Source organism: Arvicola amphibius, chromosome 6 (assembly GCF_903992535.2).
Source record: "Arvicola amphibius chromosome 6, mArvAmp1.2, whole genome shotgun sequence".
Taxonomy (NCBI): Eukaryota; Metazoa; Chordata; class Mammalia; order Rodentia; family Cricetidae; genus Arvicola; species Arvicola amphibius.
The window spans coordinates 44,946,693-44,971,667 of NC_052052.2; the positions used below are offsets into that span (position 1 = coordinate 44,946,693).

A 24,975-nucleotide genomic window follows, 5' to 3' on the forward strand; every position below is an offset into this window, starting at 1 on the left:
GAGCTATCTGATATAGGGAAGGTTCCACATTTAGAACACGCTAGCTATAGTGTAGTGCATAATTTAATGAGGAAGATAATAAGGTGTAGGAGGAAACTCATCTGAATCGTGTGTGTGTGTGTGTGTGTGTGTACTTGTCTGTGCATGTGGAGACCAGAGGTTGACACTGACATGTCAGCGTCTTAAGTCCAATTTTCTGCTTCATTTTCTGAGACAGAGTTTCCTCACTGAACCTGGAGCTCACTGTTTCGACTAAATTCCCCGGGCACCGAGCCCTGGGATCCACCTGCCTCCACCATCTGTATCGGAATCACAGAGGCATAGGGAGCCATGCCTGGCTTTTACCTGGGCACTGAGGACCAAACTCAGGTTTGTAAGCATATGTAGCCAAGTACTTTGCCTACTGAGCTCTGTCTCCAGCCCCAAGGACATGCCTTAAACAGAAAATAAAATTGGCGAGGAATGCAGACGCTAGCAGATAAAGAGAATATCACGAGCATGTTATTTTTCAGGACCACAAGACATTTTAATAGATATGATAGTTTGTGAATAAAGTGGTGTGATTTGTGTAGCTAGTGGTCTGTTAAAGTGGCTATTACATGAGTCAGACGATGCCTGAGCATGACTCAATGGTTAATGTTTACCGAGAAAGAACTCTCTACTAAGTGGTCCAGGGCTCTGTCCACAGACGAGACATTCATTATCAGAATTATGAGGGGGGGGGGTGGTGCTGATGAAGGTGGCATCAGTGCAGGGATTAGAACATGACACTGAGTAATGGCTGCGAGAATGGGGGTTGGCACTGGGTCAATGGGAGTTGGCATTCAACCTCGGATTGCTTCTTTCTCTGATGCTTGCCTAAGTTATTTTTGGCAATAGTGATACAATCATAAGCATTTTGTAGGCCTATTCTGAGGGTTAAAAAGAAGTATAGCATTTAGAGTAGTGCTTGGTCCGTAACAGCATCAAATAGTTATTTTTATGATGAATAGTGGAATTAAGACAAGATGGAGGTAATCTGAATAAGACGGGCTTTCTGATGTGCTCAAGAATTTTTAAAAGTCTGGGAAAGTTTAAAAGAACTGGAACTGCTGAGAAAAAAAAAACCCAGCAAAAATAATTAAGAAATTCCTACTTATTAAGATTGAAAATTGCCAAACAATCTGGTGCATATCTATAATAGTAATATCCAGGAGGCTAAGCCAAGAGGATGGCAAGTTGTGGGCAGCCTGGCTACTCTCTGACCTGTCTCAAAATTCAAAAAAAAACCAAAACCTTGAAATAATTGTGATTTTGGAAAAAAAAACCTAGCTAAGTAGATAAATATATATAAAAATAAAATCCACTGGGGGACTTAGTTATTTGATATGATTTTCTGAGGTTGAGTTCTGAAGATCTCAGGTAGTTTGGGCTATATCAATGCATATCGTTATAAGTGATGGTTTTACTACTGTTTGTCTAGTGTGTGCTTTGTGCTATAGCTCATGAGGAAGCATCGGACACTTCAGTAGTAAACTCTAATTTAGAGCTTTCTCTCTCTCTCTCTCTCTCTCTCTCTCTCTCTCTCTCTCTCTCTCTCTCTCCTGACTCCTTCTCTCCCCGATATTTTCTGCCCTTGCTGTGTTGTGTACTGACAACTAGAGGCAGTAATTATCCCTGTGGATTTAATCAAAAAGGCCATGAGATTAATATTTACAGGGAACCCTTTTACCTTAACAGATCTACAATTTACAATTTTAATTCCCTCATAGGGTTGTACTTTGCAACAAATAGAGCATTTTGCATTTTACTTTAGATTTTACATATTTTTTGTCATTCCTTCTGGTCCATATATCATTTCTTCTAACTACTTACTACATTACAAACCTTTGTTAAGCATTAGGCCATTTCTAGTTGGTAATCTAAATTTATCTGTATATTATTTGATCTTTTCACAATTTCCTGAAGATAAGAAAAACATGTTCTTATAGAATTGTACAACCAAACTGAAATGCTCAAGGGTTCAGATTTTTTTTTTTTTTGAGACAGGGTTTCTCTGTAGCTTTTGGAGCCTGTCCTGGAACTTGTAGAACAGGCTGGCTTCAAACTCACAGAGATCTGCCTGCCTCTGCCTCCCAAATGCTGGGATTAAAGGTGTGTACCACCACCACCTGACTGGGATCAGATTTTTTTAAGATAAAAAAATCTATAAGAGAATAGTGTTGTTGGTGCAGGAGAATTGTCTGTATTCTGTCAATCATGTTTTAAATAAATGCTGATTGACCAGGCAGGAAGTATAGGTGGGTCAACCAGACAGGAAGTAGAGGCAGGGTGATGAGAACAGGAGTATTCTTGGAAGAAGGAAGCTCCCTCCCCAGTCCTGCCCAGACCACCTAAGAAGCAGGATGTGACCTGCCCCACTGAAAAAGGTACTGAGCCATGTGGCTAACATAGATAAGAATAATGGGTTAATATAAGTTACAAGAGTTAATAAGAAGCCTGAGCAAAGGGGCCAATCAGTTATAACTAATGCAGAATCTCTGTGTGATTCTTTTGGGGCTGAACAGCTGTGGGAACTGGGCAGGACAGAAACCCCAACAAGCAGGCCACCATGTTACACGTTGTGACTGTAGAGAACTCAGCTAACTGTACTTCCCTTGGAAGCAGGGCAGACAATGCACTCTGAGCTTTCTGTTCTATAGTATTAGGTAGTTTGTAGATATTTAAGGTTGTTACCATGAGAATAACATATATATATATATATATATATATATATATATATATATAAATTTTATGTGCATTGGTGTTTTGCCTGTGTGTATGTCAGGTCTTGGAGTTACAAACAGTTGTTAGTTGCTATGTGGGCACTGGGAATTAAACCAGGGTCCTCTGGAAGAGCAGTCAGTGCTCTTAACCACTGAGCCATCTCTTCAGCCCTTGAGAGTAACTTTTTAACAGAGTACAGATGCTCTGTAAATAGTGTCCCTTTACTGGAGGGTTGAGTGCCTGTCATACATACAGATACTCTGCTGTGCACAAGATAGAGGTGGGGATACAAATATGTAAATATAAGACACAACCAAATGAAAACCTAGGCACTAATGTGCACAATAAGAGTGTACAGCCATGGCACACTGAAAAGCTTAGTTGACTGCAAACTGAACTGCTGAGTGGTCAGGAGATTAACAGGAAGCCTGGGCTCCACAGTCCAAGCACCTGGGTATGAAGTCTCGGTTTCTACTAGAGACAAGGTATTCGATTTCTCTGGGACTCAGTTTCCTCATCTTCAGAAAAGCATCAATAACAATATGCTAACAACTTGCCCTGTATTTTTGAAGCTTTCAATGTAGTGTACACTTGAAGAGCATTGTGCTTTCGTTGCCATGGGTTGTTATCTTTGTGAACGTTGGTTAAGACTATTGAACAGGTTCAGTCTTGGAATTAGAATAGACTTTTAGGTAGAAGATGAGGGATGTTTGGAGGTTTTGGTACAAGGGGAATTTGCAGATTCATTTCATCCCTCAGGTGGTTTTATTTTGACTGTTTCTATGCATACATGTTTACCTTGGCATAGAGTAGTAGGAGCCCAGTGTATTGGTTCGAGTTGCTTGGTGTAGTACTTGTATGACATAGGGGCTATAAAAGTTGTTTGAGTGCATGCTTGCTTTATTAAAATGAACAGACAGATAATTTGAATAATCAAGACCTTTCATTCAGATGTGAGTGTCTAAAATTATTGTTGTGCTGGAAACTGAGAGATGTGCAGGAATGCATGAGGCATGGGCCTTCCTTTGAGGAACTTACAGTAGAGGGGATGTAATAGTAGCTAAAATTCCAATGAAGCAATGCATGAAAGGAGAGAAGCATTCAATACTACAATCATTATATTGCTATTAGCTCACAAGGTAGTGCAATATTTGTTATTGTAGCTCTTATAGCTGCCATTCAATAACTTCTAATTCCAATTGCCAACATAAATTTATGTTTTTTATATGATTCGAAGGGGTAAACAGGCTCAGTATAGTGACTGACTCTTTGAAATGGAATAAATTTATCCCAGGTGGGCCTCAAGGTGGCTGATGTGGAGGATGGACTTGGATTAATCAATCATCCTTCAAGATTCCACCTCTGGAGTGTCTGGGATTACAGGTCTGTGTGCCTCAGCCCCCACTCTATTGTAGGCAGTACAGAGGATCAAAACCAGAGCCTCTAGATGTGAGGATAAGCCTCTACTTTTGAACGATATTGCTGGCTAATGACCTAGTCTTATCCTGACAACATATTTGCAGGGTAAGTACCATTATGCCATAGGTGATAAAACAGATTCTGCATCTTTCAATGGCATCCGGGGAAAGGACAATGGTCATTCCATCAGGCCTGCTTCAGGTTGGAGGCAAATGACCCTTAGACCTGGCTAAGAGGCAGCAGGGAATGACCCAGCATGTGAAAGAAACAGAAAGACTCAGTGCCTAACAGGAGAAGACAAGTACCTAAGATTTAGAGCTACTGACTGCACAATGTTGCAGAAAAGCAGCAACCTAATCAGACGTTAATAAAGGACAGGTGCATGTACACTATACACCACAAAACCACTAAAGTGATTGTGTATATTGCTGGAGAGACAGCAAGGGGATGACATCAGAACGTGTCCAGTTAGATTATTTCATTCATGGTTTCTCCAGAGCGGAAGCAAAACACTGAAAGAATGAAGGGGTAGGGGTGAACTTGAACTTGAAGACTAATAACATGCAATGGTCAGGATCGCTCTGGGCTGAGTTCCTAGGGTGAGGGGTAAGTAGTAGATACAGATTCTGAAGACGCTATGAAATAAGCCAAGCTTGGGAAGGGGATACGCTTCACAAACCATACTGCCATGCCCCTTTTAAATAAAACACCAATTTAAACTCTGTCATAAAATGTGATAGATTTTTTTAAAAATCAAGTATCAAAGGAAAGTAAAAAATCAAGAATTTTTATTGTTATTTAATGACGTTTTTGGCCTCCATTTGGAAGTGGTTGATGACCACTACAGTGGACAGGGAGAGACACCAAGCCTGTCATAGGGGGGACCGCATCTGCGTTCTGATGGGAGATTATATTTTCCTCCTAAAAAATGGTGGTAGGTTTGGCTTATTCACTTTGTGTTTACTTTTAAAGTTGTTGCTTCCCTACTTTTTTAATGTAAGTATGATTTGGGGTATATTCTTTGTAATGACTGTTCTCATTTGTGGAAGAAAAGTTAGGTTTATATGTATGCGTACGTGGATGTAGTCACTAAATACAACCAGTTTAAAGGCCACCGGGAGGTTTACAGAGCTAAAGTATATTAAACTTTTCCAGGACAGGCTCTAGAAACTACAGGGAAACCCTGTCTCGAAAAATTAAAAAAAAAAAAAAAAAAAAAACTATGTAATATTTTTCTTAGTATCAAAAACATACCTGTTCAAACATTTTAACAGTATGTATCTTGTAATTGATGAAAAAAAACCTTCCCACAGAACACTGTCCCCACTATCATGGCCTGTAAGTGGGGATGTGGTCGCAGAGGGAAGTTATGAGCTTCTCTCATAGTCTCTTCAGTTGAGTTACTAAAATTAATTTCCCTTAATGTGTCTGACTGAATTTTACTACATTGTGATTTTATTTCCCTCGAAAATGCTTGGAAAAGAAAAATAAATGTCCCGCTTTGATGTAGTAAGAATGTGAAAAATTAATTGCCGTGTAAGACTAGCTCATGTATGTGGCTGTGCACTTCTTTGGAATTTCAATCCCATAATTTTGAAAGCTGGGACAGATAGGCTGACTGATACACATTATGGAACAACGCCCAGGCATTAAAATGCTAACATTCAAAAACTTCTGACTGGTTTTCAGGGAAGCTGTTTGTTTTGCAAAAACTTGAAAATAAGCTCGGAAAAATAAAAATAGATAAAATACTGGAGTTTTTAATATATAGTAAAATTAAACTATCTATGCAAAAAAGCATACAAGGCCAAGATTATAAATATGTTTAACAAAACCAAATCACTGTTTTTTCCAAGAGTTTCCAACAAAATTTTTAAAATGTTGCCTGTATCAATCTCTGAAAAGTGCGATTTTGGGGTGAAATTTTTAGTTCGTGTAAGTAAAGTGCTTAAGTCAATACAATGAACACAAGAAAGCAAAGTTTGAGCTATTTTCAAGTGCTTTGTAATGGCCCAGATGATATGTTCCAAGAGGAGAGAGGGCACAGAGTCTTGCAGGGTTGGATCATATATGCAAGTCGTGCCAGGCGCTCGCATGGAAGGCGTCAGAACCAAAGCGCAGCAACATGATAATGACGACCATGGTCATTAGATCACAGACGACTTCACTTTTCTTACGTGTTTGCTTCTCCAAGTTTTCTATAATGCCCATGAGCAATGCATAAACACAGTGGGAACTATTTGGGATTTTTACACTGTTGTCTCTATATTTCTAATTTGTATCTCTTGCATGGTTCCTGACAGTTCAGAAATGGATGTGGGTAATTTTGAGCGCCATTGAAGGTTATTTTCCCAATGGGACTGACTCGGAGGAAGGGAGAAAGAGGAAGAGAGCTGCCTGGACCTGGTGGAATCCCTGAAAGTCCACTGTTTGAACGGCCAGTTTCACTGACAATAAACAACTGTGTTCAAGAAAAGCAAAGTCTATGGATAGGAGGAGCCATTACTAATAGCCTTTCTTCCTGGCCTCTCAAAAGCGCAAGTTCATGGAAACATCCTTCAGAGATGACCCCCGCTCTTCTCCCTGCCAGACTTCCCCAGAGTAACCTTTGTGCGTTACCAGAAGCATGTTTCAAGCTTCTCCCTCAGCGCTTAGGTAAACAAAGGCTTGGGATCGTCATGCTGAACATCAGACGAAGAGACATAACTGTGAAGATACACAGTACCTGTATAACTACTGCCTGCCAACAAGAGAAGTAGCCCCGTTCCTTCTGTGTTTCCTGTGTCCTGGTGACTCTCCTAAGCAGACAGCAGAATTGGAAAACAATTCTACCCCATGTCCCATCCACTGAGAGTCTATGCAGAAATGACTGCCACATGCACAGTGATGAAATCCTAACAGCAATGACTTAAAATGCCTTATGTTGAGGATGCCAAAGAAATCTTGGACTTAATGAATTAGTGCATAACTGTTAGTACATGCCTGCTGGTTATGATTATCTTTCCCATATCTTAAAATGCTTATGTTAATAATTATTATAAAGAATAATTATCCTTGTGTTTTACTTTACTTTTTGAATGGATCATTCATAACCAACAGTCTGAAGTTAACTGAAGTTAGTCTGAGGTAATGCTAGTTAAATGTATCTAAAGCCTAATTACATGGGAGGATTTGAAAGGGAAGATTCTCAAAGCCTCTACATCTCTTCATAACCCTAGTGTCCCTTCTTATTATTAATGTCACTTCTAGGGCAGCTAGAGGGTCATAAAGAAGGGTTTTCTCCCCTCTTCTTTTGTAGTGCTGTGCCTCAAACAGGTGAGGTGTGCAGTCAACCGCTGAGGCACACCCCAGCCCTTAAACTGTGGTCAGCCCTTCCTAAAAGACTCAGAGCAACGATAAAAGCTATTATTGGCCTGCCATTATCTGAAGCAGGCTCAAGTTCATTAAGAGGGAAGTGGTTTCCTACAATTTCCTACAATTCTTTCATTTTCTTTTGGGGAGGTTGGTAATTACTTGTCAAATCTGCTAAAAGTCACGATTTATAAACTAACAAGATGCAAGCTGTTTTCTTGCATGTCTTTCAGGAGCTTTAACCCAGGAATGTACCACCAGCTAGAGTATTGGTCTCAAGGCAGCTTTAAGGACTGGTTCTTGTGGAGGTGGCTGCAGAGGAAGGTGACATTATGTACTAGGGATAATTCCCATGTATTGTTGCACATGGGAAGGGAAGCCAGGTAGCAGCTCAAGGCAGATCATGTTGTGGAATGATTTATGTAAAAGACTGAAATGCTAGAAACTTCTTGAGAGCAAGCAACTCATGTTGACACAGAGACAGCCATATCACAAGTCAGGGACATGCGAGATTGGACAATGGTAATAAAAGCCAGTATTTACTGAATGCTTCGCATTAACAGTGAACCCATGGCTGGGCTTTGATCCTGACTACAGCATCCTGAGAAAGCTGCTGTTATTATTTAGTTTCCAGAGAAGGAATGCAAGACTTAGGCTATAACACATTGTGCTAAGGCGGTAGCTCCAACCCTGAAGGGTTATTACAGAGCTTAAACAGTGCGCACACACACACACACACACACACACACACACACACACACGCCCCTCTTTTAGATATGAAATACACCTATTTCACTTCTCCCTTATATTTGTAATTGTACAAATGCATATGTAAATATGTATTACAGAATACACTGATATAAATTAATGGGGTTTTCCTTTCTAATATCTAGGATAAAGCCAACTTAGTTACAGCAACATCTACCTATAGTATATGACTACATATCAGAATGCTAATACAGCAACGATTAATAGTATTCAAAGACGACTATCTAGATTTAAACCACTCCTATTTCCTCCACTGCCCTCTTAGGTTAGTGGAGGGAACAGGCTACGACACTGACGGGAACCTCCAAAACACACTATCTCCTTCATAACAATGTTCTTTACATGTTAGGGCCACTGTCCATTTGATGTCTGACTTCTGTGCACTGTGAAGACACACTTTTGCTACTGACTACTGTAGCCCAATAGCCCTCACAGTGCCTGTGCACCCAGCAGGCACTCAGTAAATCAGCTGGCTGATTGAGCACAGGTATCATCATGTTGGTAACAGATGTAACGTACAAAAGCCAAGTTCTACAAACTCGATCATTGCTTTCCCTACCAGATGCCTCCCTATTACAGTTATTAAACATGACAAATCTCCGCATAAACATAGCCATTATAATTAATTTGGAGAACCTACATAAGACATGTAAGAGAATCCTGACTCTGTCCATGGACAAAATTGTGAGCAAGCTAGAGGCATTTACATGCTGAATCTATCTTAAAGAGTATGTTAGTCAAATTTTATATTATTGACAACCTTTTTGGACAGGCAATTCCTTAAACATGTCTTTTATATCCCTAAGATTATTATGGGGTAAGTAGTGGACTTAATTTTTTTTCTCAAGAGTTCCCGCTACATGGAAAAGAAAAATGAAGTATCATATAAAAATAACTCTCTTACAATAAAAAAGAAGTACATGATTTAATAATCAATTATTTTTAAGATTCCTGTGAATCATTTTATTTTTATTTGCTGTGGGCAAACAAATATAAACATCCCTTCAGTAACATGCACAACTTGGAGTTTTCATGTGTGAGAGTCAGAAGAGAGGAAAAGCAGAAACAAAGTAAGATGATATAACAGAAAAGGATACACATTTGAGAGAGTGCTGAAGACGTTGAGGGACAGGAGGTTGGAATGGAAAGGAACAGTCTATAATCACCATGCAAACTTGTATTTGCCATGACAGCCATTGAGAAGCGGTGTTTGTCTTCTTTCCTTTCTAGTGGTCAGGCTGTTGCCCTTGGAATGTCACTGCATCCAACCGACAGATATTGCCATGGGTATGAAAAATAGCAGAGAAGACGGCAAGGCATCTAGGCCCTTAAATAGTTTCTACAAAAACATAGCTGTTGAGTGATCCATTCAAAATCAATCACTGGTTAAAAAAAAATAAAAACGCAATGGAACAACTTCCATTGTGACTGCTGAGTGCAGGCATACCCCAAAGCTAAAACTTCCTGTACATGGATGCAGAGCTTTTCATTCTCAACAGACTGCCCTAGACTTTTTTTTGGGGGGGGGGCAGGAGGTTTGAAATAGGGTTTCTCTGTGTAGCTTTGAAGCATGCCCTGGAACTCACTCTGTAGACCAGGCTAGCCTCAAACTCACAGAGATCCACTTGCCTCTGCCTCCCGAGTCCTGGGGTTAAAGGTATGTGCCACTACTGCCCAGCTTGCCCCCAGTTTTACGGTCCATTTTCTCTCGGACTTATTCTTTAATGGATGGTGCAACAAGAATCTCAGTTCTTCTTCCTGATTAACAACAGACTTCTCCCTGGATCTCCCATCCAAGTGCCAAACAGGTCGGACCCTGCTTAGCTTCTGAGAACAAATGGGCCAGTGCAGAGTCAGGGGTGTGACTGTCAAAGGTTCCTTATGTTTGAAGGTGGAGTCAACTTTCCCTCCTTGCTATCCGTTCAGGTACAGAATGTTGTTGCTTAAATGCTGTCTTTGAGATCTTCAAAGTAGCATCAAGTCAATTCATTCCTGTTTCCTGGACTGTCTACCTAACTTCTCCCTGATTCTAAGTCTAAATGTCAAAGATGCTGAGACAACCCTGCCCCCCAATAAGCCCTTAAAATTCATCTTGTCCAGGGCTTGCATTTCAAATTCCTCCCCCAAGTGTGCAAAGCGCTTTAGAATATGGTCTTGATTTACTTGGCCCATCTCCTCCAACATTCCTCTCTTGCCCAGGGTTTATCAGCATGGAGTACAAGCAAGGTGATCCTCATCCACTCCTGCTCAAGTTACTCTTACAAACTAGAACACTTGGCTTTCCGAATCCTTGTTCTTCAATGGCAGCTGGGGCAAGCCCCCTTTCCTCCAAGAAGATGTTCCAGATTCATCCCAGTTAATCTCTGTGCTTTTCTAGAGTTTTGCAGTCACCCATGCATTTAGTACAATGTGCCTTAGGGGAAGTGCTGTATTCCTGTTGTCTGTGCACTTCTAGAAGGCAGATACCATTTTGTTTGATCATCATAATTCCACCAGAGGGACTTCCATCCAAGGAGAGCCATGGAGGTAAGAAGCACGTTAGCGAACCTTTAGCTCTTTTGATCCGTTAATCATGGGCTGTTTCTTCCTGCCCTAGGGGAGTGTTTAACTCAAGCTTCAGGTATCAAGGCTGTCTCCATGAAGGAACCCTTCGTCTAGGGCTCATGGCTTTGTGCTCATCCTACCCTACAATTGACTTCTACAGCCAGGCAAGAGTGATGAGTGGTGCCCACTCAGGTTCGTCTCCTCTCTGAGGGATGAAAGCTTCAATCTGCAGTGAAGCTGAGGCCTCTTTTGCCTTCGGCATATTTCCAGTTGCAGGCTTGGGCTCCATTTCTTTGGAGCACGACACAGTCCAGGGACCTGTACTTGGGACCATCATGGTCCTCAAAGGAGGAAAGCAAACCACGGGACTGAATCTGATGGAGACACAGAAGATCCTGGCTTAGCTACCACCAAAGAACTAAGAGATAATTAGAGAGAAGAAAAACACCAGATTTGGTCACTTCTCTTAATTCTTCTCACCTAGTTTGAAGGGAATCTCAAAGCTTGAATCATTGAAATCTTTTCCAGGTGATACAGTACTTTAATAAGTAAAAAAAAAAAGTCGATTTTGTTTGGTTTTTCTTAAACCAAATTGTTTATCCTTTGCATTTTGAAGTTTATAAAAACAAAGACTAAGTGACATTCGATGCTCAAGATGGGGGAGGTTTTGCAGGGCTGCCGGAAGCATCACTCCTATGACTTCACAATAATTCCTTGCTGAAAGGATTTAATTGCGGGCGTTGTGTTATCTTGAGGAAGGCATCCACATCCCTGCACCTCTAATCACGGTTTGAGATGTGAATAATGAGAGCGCCGCTGCAGGTGGCGTGAACAACCTGAGCTGCGGTACTGGAGGTTAGCTCAGAAGTGAACTGTGATATGGGTTACCCATGAAGTCCTGCAGCCCCGTTACCGGAAAAGGCAGACGTACCTAGATATGATGATGATGGTGATGATGGTAATAATGATGATGATGATAATAATAATAATAATAATAAATAACTCACTATTTCACTATCCAGGTATGGCCTGATTGGTGTAGAAGCTACCACTCATTAAGCTTTCCCACAAGCATTTAGTCAGAGACATTCTGACATGAGTTCTGGACCTTCATGTCCTGCCGAGGAACCCCTCATACACATTTGGCCTGGACATCTTATTCGAACAAGATGAATAGGACACACTCTGCTGACCAGCCATTCTGTCTGCAGCATGCCCGTGTTACAGTAAACATGAGTGAGGTAGGGCGATGCCTTCAAAGACCAGGAAACCAAGCCAACATCCAAGCATCCACATGCTCATGCTGAGGGATCTCCAGACCCAGGCAACTAGTTGACTATGAAGAGAAAACGGGAACTAAATCCTCAGCAGATTTCCCTGGTAGCACGTTCTGCAGATTCCAATTGCACTCCAATCTTTTAAACAGATTTAGTGTGTTGAAACCAAGAAACAGATGCTGCGTGGGCTTCCATTATTATTTGAAAAGACTGTACAATTCGTATGCACGCCACAGCCAACACAATCTCAGAAGGGCGAAGATTAAGCTTTTATTTTGAATGAGGACGGACTTGAATTGCTACTTTTTATGCTCCTGCATTGTTTCACCGTCCCGATAGCTCGATGCTGTGAGGTTTTCAGAACAAGTACTCATTAATCTTAATGTGTTATTGATGGAATAGGACCTGCGTTAAGTGGCACAATCAGAGGGCTCCTCCCCACCTGAAGGACACTGGGAATTAAGCAAGGCAATTATTTCCCAGAACACTGTCCACACCTTTTAATTTTCCTTTCTTTAATGACTTCCAAGTGAGTTAATCAGCCTTCCCAAACTCTTAGAGGTGTTTATTACAAATCAGGGCAAGTAAAAGGGAGTGAGTGAGGTTGGGGTATAGCTCAGCGACAGATCGCTTGCCTAGTGGGTGAGAAGCTATACATTCAAGCCCAAGAACCACGAGAGAGACAGAGACAGACAGACAGGAGAGAGAAGGGGTGGGGAGAGAGAGAGAGAGAGCTCAGTGTTATCTACAAGCAATTAGGGGCATTAGAAAGCCTGCTTGCATGGGTGAGACATTTAGCAATACCTTTTCAGAGAGTCAACATAAGCCCAGAGAGAAAAGAAAGTCTTTTATTCCAGAGATGACCAAAGTCCTTCCAGAAATATATTTTTACTCTCTGGGGTCTAATCAGGATATAGAAAAGAACCTGACTGGATGACTGGCCTGGTGGGTGGAGTCAGAGTGGGAAGGGTGGGAGAGGAGGTTTCAGTGAGGCACAGAGAAGCTGTGTCTAGGAATGACAGAGTCGGAGGGCTGAGAGGGAGAGAAAACTCTGCCCTGAAGAGGAGACTGTGTCTGCAGTGGGCTGAGGGAGTAAGGCAGGCTGTCTCCCACACGGTTTTAAACCCACACTCTGCCTGACTGTAAGGCTCTGGAGAGCTGTCACCCAAATCTCAGTTTCTTCAGCAGTGACTTGTGTAGAGCGCGCTCAGGTGTTGCCGTACTCTCTCTTTATTGCCTCACTACTCCCGATATGCTCCAAGTCTTATTTTTCTTATAGAACTCACTACCATCTCCACACTATATATGCCGCTTATTTCTCCATTTTTAGCCCTGCGTGCTAGAACGTAAGCTCTGTGGCCACAGGGATATTTTTGTTTTCTTTGCTAGTGTGGAGCGGCCAGCACAGCCCTCAATGGATGTTGCTGAATGAGAGAATCATTGCTCAACAGTTTCTAGTATGTAAGGTGCACAGCAAGTTTTAGTGATGAAATAGCTAAGCTGAATGAACCCTGCCTGCAGGCACTGATTCCAAAGCACTGATTCTGAGCAGAGGAAACAAGTGGAGGCCCAGGCAGCCTGAGATGCCCTAGAGAGTTGGATGAGTCATCCCCAAAGAACCTGTGAGGGATGGCGCTTGAAAGTGAGCGTGATTCAAAGGAAGTTGCTGGAACTTCCAGTCTATAGATCAAGGCTGAGGTAGGCCTGGAGGTCAGTGATCAATGGCAATAAGGAGGGAAGTGGTGGAACGATTAGATAGATGATCGATGAGTGCTGTCTAGAGTCAGGAGGTTTTGACGGGAGACGTGAGAATTTAAAGCTGGCTCTCTCATGGTACGTGGCCACAGGAAAGTGAAGAACGTTCTGTGGAGACAGCCTCTGAGAAATGTTGGTCCTTGACGAGAGCTGGGGTGCAGTTAGGGAAATGAGTTTAACAGAGAAGCTGAAATGTAGGGGAGGGGTGCTGAAGATGCCACGCAGGAGGAAGAGGAGCTTGCAGGGTCACAGAGGATATGAGACACAGGTGAACGAGATGGTCCGAGACACAGGGAAACCCATGATAGCAAGGGCTTTGCTGTTTGATTTCCACCCCAGATGCAAGATGGTTTCGTAGTCTAAGAAGTCATCCAAGGAGAGAGGCAGTACATTTTTGGAAACCTTTTGACATTAAAAGGCACTACGGAATTGAAATATCTATTAGGGACCCCGATTTGTCATAGAAACATTCCCTTCCACATGAGGATGCTTGTTGCTGAAGGCAGACATACTGTGTGTATGGTGTGTGTGTGTGTGTGTGTGTGTGTGTGTGTGTGCACTCATGTGCACATGAGTGTTCATGCAGGTGTGTGCCCATGTGTATGACTGTGCATTCACATGGCTAGTGGTCAATGGTGGGCATCTTCCTCAATTGCTCTGCACCTTACTTTAGAAGTAGGGTCTTTTCTGAACCTGGATCTCACCATTTGGCAAGACTGGCTGGCCACTGAGTCCTTAGATCCTCCTGTTTCCACCCCCACAGTGCTGAGATTACAGTGTGAACTGTGATGCCCAGGTTTTTAGGCGACTGCTAGGTCCTCACACTTGTGTGGTAAGTCTTTACCAGCCGAATCCTAGTCTCAGCCTCAAGATTTTCTTCTGGTTGATTTAAAAAGTCACTAACAAGAAACTCTGTCTCAGAAAAGAGAACCTCTGTCTCAAAAAACCCAAACCACAAAAGTCACTAGAACTTGACTCATGTTCCTAATAAGCCCAATGTAAAGCACATTCATTTTTTTTTTAAATAAAATACTTACAAAAGATATTTTTAGAAGCGTTGGGAGTCTTGTAATTTAGGACCCTGATCTAAGGTTTGGTACCCCATTTGTTAGTGTGAGGTACTTCATGTCATTTCAAACTCAATTTACTTATCAATGTTCATTGGTTACTTGATGGACTGGTCAATGACTTAAATGTTGGCTGAGTGACTATAAGATCCTAATCATCATGAAGAACAGAAAATGAACAATGGAGTTATAAATACTACAGAAAGGATTATTCAGAAGTCAGTAAATAAATGAAAAGCTACTTAGAACAAGTGAAGATCTGGACATGAGATCTTCATGTTCTTCACTCTCTGGATGAAGTATTGAAGAAAAGAATAATTAGTAAGAATAAAAGAAGAAGAGTGAGTAACATGAGTGTCCTAGAGACTGTTAGGATGCTATTCAACAGAAGGTGTTGAATGGCTGTCCATCTGGAGCACAAATGGTGAGGGGAGGCCCTGGTCTCAAGGAGTTCTACAATGCAGACATTTCTACATCATTTTATCAGGACAGCAGAGGACAATTTTTGCAGCCTTTTCAGGTTTCCCTAGGTAAAGACACCCCAGACTTCTCTATACATATGATGTGCTATTATGTTCATTCATTTCCTGGCTTAGCTGAGTGCAGACTTTGCTACTTACAGAGATGAACCAGGGTTAGAGACTTGGCAGGTACAGGTTGAGGATGTACTTTAGGACTTCCAACCCGTCCCGAAGCAGCAGCTTCTGATGCTCTACGGATGCACCCATCAGCAAGAAGAAGCCTGGATGTATTTTGTCTGGATGGTTTTGGACAATTTCTCTCCAGCATGGAGCTTGCTACTAGCTCTGACTGGCTTCAAGAACATCAGGCTTGGCATGCTGGGATTACAGGAGTGTAATCTCAGAAGTCTCACCTGGACCCTTTCATTTATGCCGATTGGAAGAGAAAATTTAGGCAGTCCAAAGTTTGTGGGCTTAGCATATTTCTTATTACTAAACTAACATTCTCAGGTGATAAAGTTATGTGGGAAAAGGCATCCTCTCAGGAGAATCACCTAGCATCTGTTTTATGTCACACCAGGAAAAGACTTCAGGACTTCAGAAAGGCTTGAGGTCAGACCATGTTTTCTGCACCTGTGCAAGCATTAAGGGCTTCTGTCTTATAAGGAAAATTCATTGTTGGGTGAATTTTGCTGTTATATTTCATACTGTTTTATATTTCAGCCATTCTGATTTTTAAAACACACACTCAAGTACCTGTTGTCTTGAAACACAAAGACAAGTTCAATATTGGTTTGTAATCCTAGGGAGAGAAAAATCACACACACACACACACACACACACACACACACACGCACACACAGAAACACGAGTGTGTGCGTGTGCGTGTGTGTGTGCATGTCATTTTTATATATAGCTTTTGACCCCAGAATAAATTTCACTATTTAAAATTGTACAATGTAGGACCTTATATGATAAATATCTATGCATAAAATGACTGATTAGGTAAAGTACTTAATTCTCCTCTTCCACTGGTGGTTTAAGTGTGCCATTTAATCAGGTGTGTGGCCTGTGAAGATGAGTTAGAAGTTACACAAAGAACAAGAGTGTTAACCCTTAACGGAGAGTATAACAAATGTCAAATATCGAGCCTCAAAACTGGCTATTATTTTTATGCATTTCTCTTAACCTTCTGGAACGGCAAGTTCCACAGTAGTTGCCCATTTTACTGCAGTCATTACTGTTGCAGTTCCCCGGGGAAGCAGAGCAAACCTCCCCCTCATGCTCCTTGTCTCATTCCTGTTTCTCTGACCCCTTCCCCCCATAGAGCATTTACACACGCAGGCACACACATTTACAGTTCACAGGACTGGATTCTCTCTCTGGAATGTCAGGCTTTCTCAATTAGGCAAAATGTAATCCCAATCCCAACTGTGCTCCAGTTTGCCACAACACACTTGCAAAAGGATTAGGCAAGAGCCTGGTTGACAGAGTCAAGTTCCTTAGCCAAAGAAGGTTCTGTTTCGTTCCGCTTTGAATTGGCCATCGTTAATTAAGTAACCAATGTTTGCTGCAAATCAACTTTAGTTTGTTCAACATGAAAAATTGGAGGAGAGATACCAACCAAATTCATGAAATGCTTTTCTTTAGTGCTCGATGCTTTCCAAGTAGCCATAGCATTTTTTAATGGGGAAAGCAAAACCAGAAGATTGAGGAAGGCTGGGAATTTTTTTTCAATGAGAATAAAAACAGCAAAGGAAGAGGAGACTAGAAATTAGAATCTGGTATGCTATGTACTACTTACCTTCAAAAGTCAAATAAAACTTTCCTCTGTCAAACCAAACGAGGGAAGGCTGTTCATTCTCTGTTTTGCCAGGAGTTGAAGCGGGAGGGGGAAGGTTAAGGAGAGGGAGAGAGAAGGGACATGATGTGAGTCACAGAGCAGGTCATTAATCTCACTACGGGGAAGGGCGGAGGCACTGCATGCCGTTAGCGTGCAGGAAACAGGGAAGCCTGGGAGTCAGGAGTCTTTTGTTTTGTTTCTGTTTTAACTGAGCAAACAAGGCAGAGTCAAAGCTATGGAGACTGAAGGGATGGACACGCGTGGAGGTAGCTTGAGGCTAGGCACTTGTATGCACGGAGCAGATGTCTTCCTGGCCATGCAGGGGTGTTAGCATAGTTTAACTGCATTAATTTGGGCAAAACTGCCATTCAGCAATGGCTGGAGCCTTTCTGTCTTCAAGGTCACCCCCTTGCTTATTGGCACAACCTGGGGTTGAGGTGTTTATATGCGACATTTGCTCAGCTTTTCAACGACAACAGCATTGCATTGCATATCGATTTAAAGTTCACAGACGATGTCAGAGATCTCCCATCCCCCTGCTGGCATCACCTTAGGCGTCCAGCCACAACACACCCTTTTCATCTGTACCAAAGAGAAGAAAGATTTCCAATGGTGCTTCAGCGAGTTTTACATTAGAAAGCAGTCAACAGATTCTGGGCACGTAAATGATTTCTCCCTCTGAGCTTCACACAGCAATGACATGGTACCCGCTCGGAGCCTTCTCTTTGAGAAACTGGCATGCAACCTGCTGCTCTATAAGTATGTCCACTTAAAATCGGCTCAGCGGCATGAGTCCCAGGATGGACGGGACATGTCCAGGGGCACGGGGACTCATGAGGTGAGAGGAGCATGTCCATGAAGCTTCGAGCATTCAGATGGAAAATGGCTTGGATTTTGAAAAAAACTCTACGTATCTAGATACCGCTCGGCTAGCACCGTACCTGCAGGCGTGTCACAGCGCCTTTCAAACGAGGGCAGTTTGTCATAAAAAACATCATCTTCCGACGCTACGAACCAAAGAAACGTAAACGAATGGAAAACAAAAGCACGAATATAAATTCCAAATGAAGCCGAGAAGCACAGTTTACTGACCGAGGCGGGAATGATTTTCACGGAAGAAGGAAAGAATGTAAGACACTGGGATTCAGGTGAAGGTATGGGAAGTGATGAGCTTATTTGAGATGATTCTATGAGGAGAAACTGAACCAAAAAGGAAAAAAAAAGTCAGGGTTTAGCATCTGTCAATGTGGTGGGAGTCAGTTCCAGAGGAGTTAGACCCCCCCCCCCACACCTTCTCAGGGAGCCATGAAAGGCTCAGCTCTTCTTATGTGAGAATACTTCACTCCAAAGCAGTTCTCAAGGGGCCAGACATATGTCCATCAACACGAACCCCAATATAGCCATGACAGTTCAATGAGATCACCCGGCATATATATTCCCCCGGGAAGAAAGGAGTTAGCTTTTAACCTGTCCACAAAACAGCAGTATAAATACAGGGTTTCTGCAGGCATTGTGCTATTTTAACTGACTTGTACCTGCCTTTGAGAAAGATCACTGATTTTGAACAGTGTGATCATGCTGATATCTTTGACCATGGCTCCAGCTGAGGCTAGATGTTGGACTCTGGAAACTGGCCACAGCTTTATGAGCTGAGACACCAAGCCTTAACTATTTCTGATCTTTACTCTGTCTCCTCACCAAACAACAAATACAAGGAACTGGTTTTTTCACTCTGTGTGATTAAAAAATAATGCTCCAGGTTTCAAAGGTGCTAGCACAACCTTAATAGATAATCAAATAAAATTAGTGCTGGAGAAACCTATCCTCATAGTACAGGCGTTACGGACTGAAATTAAGACCCAATTAATGTTTCATAAACAGATGCTTTGGAAGACATTCTAATAACCTGATAGCTAGGCTTAGGGTATATGACAGGGAACTTTCCTTTTGCAGTTATTGACATTCTAAGATTTAAGGAAAAAAGTGTGTGTGTGTGTGTGTGTGTGTCTGTCTGTCTGTATGAGTACGCATATGAGTGTGTATGTGTGTGAGTCTGTGCACTATGGGGGAGCATGTCTGTGCTGCAAGAGGGCACTGGATTCCCTGGAGTGGATATTATAGTTTTTCACCACCTGATGAACTAAGTTTGCTTAGTACTAAACTTGGGCCCTCTGGAGGAGCCACAGGCACTTCTAAACAAATTAATCAACTCATTAATCAATATATTTTCATAGGATTGGATGTTTTGCTTGCCATGTATGTTTGTGCACACATGCTGGTGTCCTCAAAGGCCAGAAGAGGGTGCTGGATTCCCTGGAACTAGGTTTTCAGATGGTTACTGGAACTAGGTTTTCAGATGGTTATGAGCTGCCATGCAGATACTGGGAATCAAATGCAGCCAGTACTCTTAACCATTTAATCATCTCTCCAGCCCCAGGTTTTGAATGTTATTTGTCAGAATTTAACTGTAGTTATAGCTTCCTTGGAGGTGGAATAATTTAGTAATAATAATTTAGTGTTCCATTGAATGGGCCTAGTAGATACAGACGTTTCACAAATTATAGCATCTTTTGCTTCTATGCAGGCTAATTTAGCATGCATATAATCCGCCCTCCCCGAAAGTTAATAAAATTTAGAATTGCTACCCACATTGGAGGAAATATTGCATGTTGTGCTGCTTTAGAACGAGTCACTTGTACTCAAGTTATGGACCGAAGGAAACATCAGCGTCCATCTGACACTAACTTTGTTACCTGGAGATGGTTTGCTTTTCACTTGCTACAGATTCCTGCCACATGAAAGATGCAAATCAGAAAGCACAATTACCAGGGAAGGATTGTAGCTAACAGGGAAGCTGAACTGCCTGCCTTCCCATCATCCAAACAAGCAAACAAAGAAACAAACAGGAGACTTCGGTCACTGAGATACGAAGCAGTAATAAACTGGGGACTTGCAAGGAGAGATAAGGCCCCATTATCTCTTCTGCTACTTCCCATCTGATTCTTAGGACTTCAAACACTTTCTTTGCTCCATTAGTAGCGATAGATTTCTCCCTCCCCTGAACTGCACAGCGCAGGTGCTGTGAGCATTCTCTAGCACAAAAGCCGTCACTGTGTTCCCTCCCTTTGTTCTAGATGTGCATCTTCTCACATTCTCGGCGTTCTAGAATTAGAGGGTAGCATGGTCAGTATGGGAAAAAGAAAAAAGCATACCCTGACGCAGGTGGAAGCCTTTTGTCTTTCTTTGTCATATATAAAATCATGGTGTTCTTAAAAATTGAGGAATTCTTAAGTTAAAAAAATATATAGCTAGATGAGAATTCTTCATTATTTGAGGGTAGGGATACATAGAAATTTCTGTCTTCTCATGCTGTCTTGGACTCTCTACAACTTTTGTGAAGTTATTCATACTTAAAGTTCTTTATGGGTGTTTTCTTATATGAATTATTGTATAGAGAGTTTTGACTTGCTGTTATTTTATTTTTGGAGAAAGGATCTATGTAGCCCAGGAGCTTCTGATCCACCCTGCCTCGGCCTCACGAGGTGCACTACTAAATGTGGCACAGATTTGCTTTAAAATTTTTGAGTTCATGTATGACTTTGAGATTGGCTCATCAGTTCCCATGGAATTGCTCCAAGAACAACACAGAGGGCGCAGGGAATGGCAGGAAAGTGTTGTGGAGGTGGGAGGGAGCTTGCTGTGAATTTTCAGCCTTCCCCAGTCCACCCTGTTTACAGTGAGTTGTCATTTCAGGCAAGGCAGAGCCTTTGGAGAAAAGCAGAGACCACAACACGCAAGGCTGGCTGGTCATGCAGAAGCAGAGAGACTTCAGAGAGAAACGGCGGTCATGTGACCAGAAGCAGAACAGAATAAGGATCAGGTGGTGAGGACTTCAGTGGGCAGATGAACCCAAACCAAAACAACAGAACCTAACAGAGCAGATGGGGGTGCTCCTCCGCAGGAGGCATTATGACCAGCTTCCTATAGGGCTCTATCTTTTTTCAGGTCCTCTCTGGTTCATCTTGAATGAACACACACTAGGAATGATGAGGATCAATGTTACTGGTTGTAATTAGAGGTTCCCTGTGTGTTCAGTTTTCTCCTTGAGTCACAGTGAGCTGAAAGAAAATGCTGGATGGCCCATCTGAGGCACGGGGTTGTCACTTTTTGAGCGACAGCTCTGGTACGGGATGCCCTTCTGTATCTTGTGAACATGTTTTATTGTCATTGGTTAATAAAGAAGCTGATTTAGCCAATGCCAGGAAGAATAGAGCCAGGTGGGAAATCCAAACAAATACAGGGGGAAAGAAGGTAAAGTTTGGGAGATGCCAGCAGCTACAAGGGAAGTAATGTATGAAGTAACAAGCCACGAGCCTCGTGGTAAAATATAGATGAATAAAAATGGGTTTATTTAAATTGTAAGAGCTGGCCATTAATAAGCATGGCTAATAGGTCAAACAGTTTGTAATTAATATTAAGCCTCAGAGTGGTTAACTTGGGAACTGGTGAGTGGGAGAGAAACCTCCAGTTACACCTCTCATGCTTCCTTCTTCGTCCAACAAAGCAAATCAAAGGGAGTGTATGGAATGGAAGATCTTGAGAAAGCTTAACGCTAGCACATGATTTGAGCAAGTGACTACCCAAATCAAGGAGATTAAAGAGACAGAGGGAGAAAAGGGCTAGCTATTACGAAACATCAAAAACAAAGAATCAGAGAGGAATGAGCTAACATTAATATGCACTGAAAACCAGGAAGTCTCAAATTATTCTAATCAATACAGAAAAAAGAACAGAAATGGCTATATAAACAATGTTAAAAATCTGTCTATTAAGAAGTTACATGAGTTGGAGGTACATGTGACTGTCTTGAAAAACCAAAAGGAAAAGAAATCACATGAAATTGGGAAAGGGGCTACATTTTCAGTTTATTTACTTAACCCAAATTGAAGGTGTGAGAGAGAGAGAGATAGAGAGAGGAGGAGGAGGAGGAGGAGGAGGAGGAGGAGGAGGAGGAGGAGGAGGAGGAGGAGGAGGAGGAGAGGGAGGAGGAGGAAGATGGCATGGCTTAAATCATAGAAAATACGATAAAGCTAAAACGTTTCCATTATGGTTCTTAGAGGCACAGCTTCACTTGCTCTCGAGAAAATGGGCAGTTTTCTAGGAGAGCTTTAGGATTTTTTTCAAGATACTTCTTCCCAGATGGGTGATTCTGTGATTCTCTTCCATAAATGGTGGCAGGAACTGATTGAGCCGAGTGACTGATTCTCCCAAGCAGTGCAGAATGGGCCAGCTGGCTTACAGCACGGGAGAACGGGGGACTGGGGCGATTCAGGGAAAGTGTGCCGGGAACGGTCCAGGTCAGGCAGCATGCAGTAAAGGCAGTGGTTGAGGACGGCAGGAGGTGATGTGGCGAGCCACCCTCTGAGCGGCCATTCTCAACCTTCACTTTCATCACAGGGTGCACAGAGAGGTGCAGGGGCATCTGCTGAAAATGATTGCTTTCCCCCTCTAGGCAAAATGGACCACATAGGACAGAAAAGCACTAGAAAAATAAAGGTTAAAAAAATTCTCATGTATATCAATGCCAGTGCCTATATTTGTCAACCTCAAACAACCAAAAACGATGAAGAATTGAAAGTTTCAAAACGGTAAACATTCCAAGATTTTTTTTTAAAAAAAATTATTTCTGATCTAAACTCAGAAATTTTATCTCAAAAGAGAATGCTTTTCGTTACAAGAAATATCCAAATACTAGCACCTTCCTTGGTGACTTCTTTTGTGAGTTGCTCTGCGTGGGACAGTGTAAGAAAATCCCTACAAGACACATGTGTTTCCCCATTCTGGAGATGGTGAATTTGTATGGCTAGAGCGTGGCCTCCTTAGCCGAGAAAGTGCTTTCAAGAGAAGAACCAGGTGATCGTAGCAAACACACAGCAAACACAGTTACGACTAGAAACAGGGCCAGGAAGCTCAGATCGTAAAGGATAGCCAGTCAACAGCCACATACACATGAAAAGAGAGAGAGCATTTTACCAACGGTGGGAGTGGTAGCTGCGCTCAAGGAATTGGTCGACGAAATTGAAGAAGTGCTCTCAGCCCGGGCTAAGGGAGCTATCGGAGGAGGACTGGAAGAGTGGATGGGTGGGCTAAAGGGTCTGGCCTGCAGGGGGAAGAAAGATGAAGGTTAGACACAGCCATGATACACTGGCTCGACATTTTCAAACATTTTTTACATTTTTGCGTCCGTCTGTCTGTCCGTCTATACGTCCGTGTGTGTGTGTGTGTGTGTGTGTGTGTGTGTGTGTGTACATGCCATGAAGTACACAAGAGGGTCAAATGACAACTTTCTACTAGATGGGCCACAGAGGTTGAAATCAGATTTTGGCAGCCAGGGCCTACACGGCTGAGTCATCTTGCCAGCTTTGGTTTCTTCAGCTTTTTTGGCCCTCAGCCCCAGATACGAAAACTCAGGTTCTTGATGGCCATGGTACCAATTTCCTGGAACTGTCCTGCACTTAAAACACAGCTAGTATGCTGGAGCAAGAGCAGCCATAAACCACAGCTAATGAGCTCAGGAGGCACTCCGGCTTAGACCGGTCATTTTCACGCCTCCCAGGAACGACACTGTTTGCACGCCTCCACAGGGAGGTTTCGAGACAGAACCTGAGTGTTATGATGACATTTATTCAGTGGCTGTTGAACAAGGGTCACTGAGATTTACTTCTGCCACATGCCTCTGAATCGACCCACTGAGAAGACTATTCCCACACCTCAATCTTACAATAAGATCCAAGGAAGTACTGGTCGTCCACTTAGAGACCACTGCTCTCTATTTGTATCTCTGGATTTCTGCTGCTGATTTATCCAGCTTCCGGGGTCAGAAACCAGAGTTTTCCTTCCTACCATTTTTAGATCTTAGCTTGAAAGCTGGGGGAAATCTGAGGGTGGAAAGGCATCCTCACATGACAGCGACCTTTTTTTCAGCTGGCCCCCGTGATGGTCACTTGTGCTATGATGCTTTGACCTGAAGTCGAGATGGCCCATATAAGGGGACTTGGGGATCTTGTTTTTGAGCGTGCTAAGGCAGGGAGAGACATACCACATCGCCGACTCCAGGTTTTCCTGGCGGTAGCTTTGGCCGGGATGGAGGCCGGGGAGGAGGCAGAGGTGGAGTGGTACTGCAAGGGACTAAGGGGGTGGCTGGCCGCGCAGGAGACGATGCACCTGGAAAACAGGCTGGGCTTAGTGGCAGTGGGAAACACAGGTATCCGGAATGCGTCAGCGCCGAGCAATGCCTGACACGGAGGCGAATTTTTCTTTTTCTTTGCAGTGGCTTTACCTAAGCCTCCGTTTGCACAGAGCATTTTCTTTTTCTTTCAATAAAGAAAAAAGGTACTCAGCTGGACTATGGTTGATGGCAGAAGCTGAATGTATCATCTTGCTGTCATGTGACATCCAATGAAAGGTAAATCCTTGATGGAAGGTGAATTTGGGGGACTCTTGGCCGAGCAGTAGGGGTGGTTCATTTTAACAGTGTACACATGGGACTTAAATACATTTTGTTTTTTTATTTTGAATTTATGTCCAGGATTTATGTCCAAGATGAAGATGAAAGTTAAAACTTGAAGGAAGATGAATGCTTTTTTTACGTTAGATTTTTTTTTTTTTTAACACAGGGAAGAGAATTATGCTGTTGACTGTATGTCAACCCACGAGTGCTAACCTCATTCTTATCTCGAATAGGC

The 24,975-nt window shown here is 42.5% G+C and overlaps 1 protein-coding gene across 1 annotated transcript in view; it reads right to left on the minus strand.

Annotated features, from left to right (window-relative positions):
- Positions 1 to 24,975, minus strand: part of Sgip1 (SH3GL interacting endocytic adaptor 1) — a 114,345-nt gene that overhangs the window by 17,634 nt on the left and 71,736 nt on the right. The window contains exons 20-22 of the mRNA XM_042055302.1: positions 24,330 to 24,454; positions 23,264 to 23,390; positions 17,192 to 17,251 (exon numbers count right to left, since the gene is read on the minus strand). Coding sequence (XP_041911236.1) covers positions 17,192 to 17,251; positions 23,264 to 23,390; positions 24,330 to 24,454 — 312 coding nt within the window. The remainder of the gene's footprint in view (positions 1 to 17,191; positions 17,252 to 23,263; positions 23,391 to 24,329; positions 24,455 to 24,975) is intronic.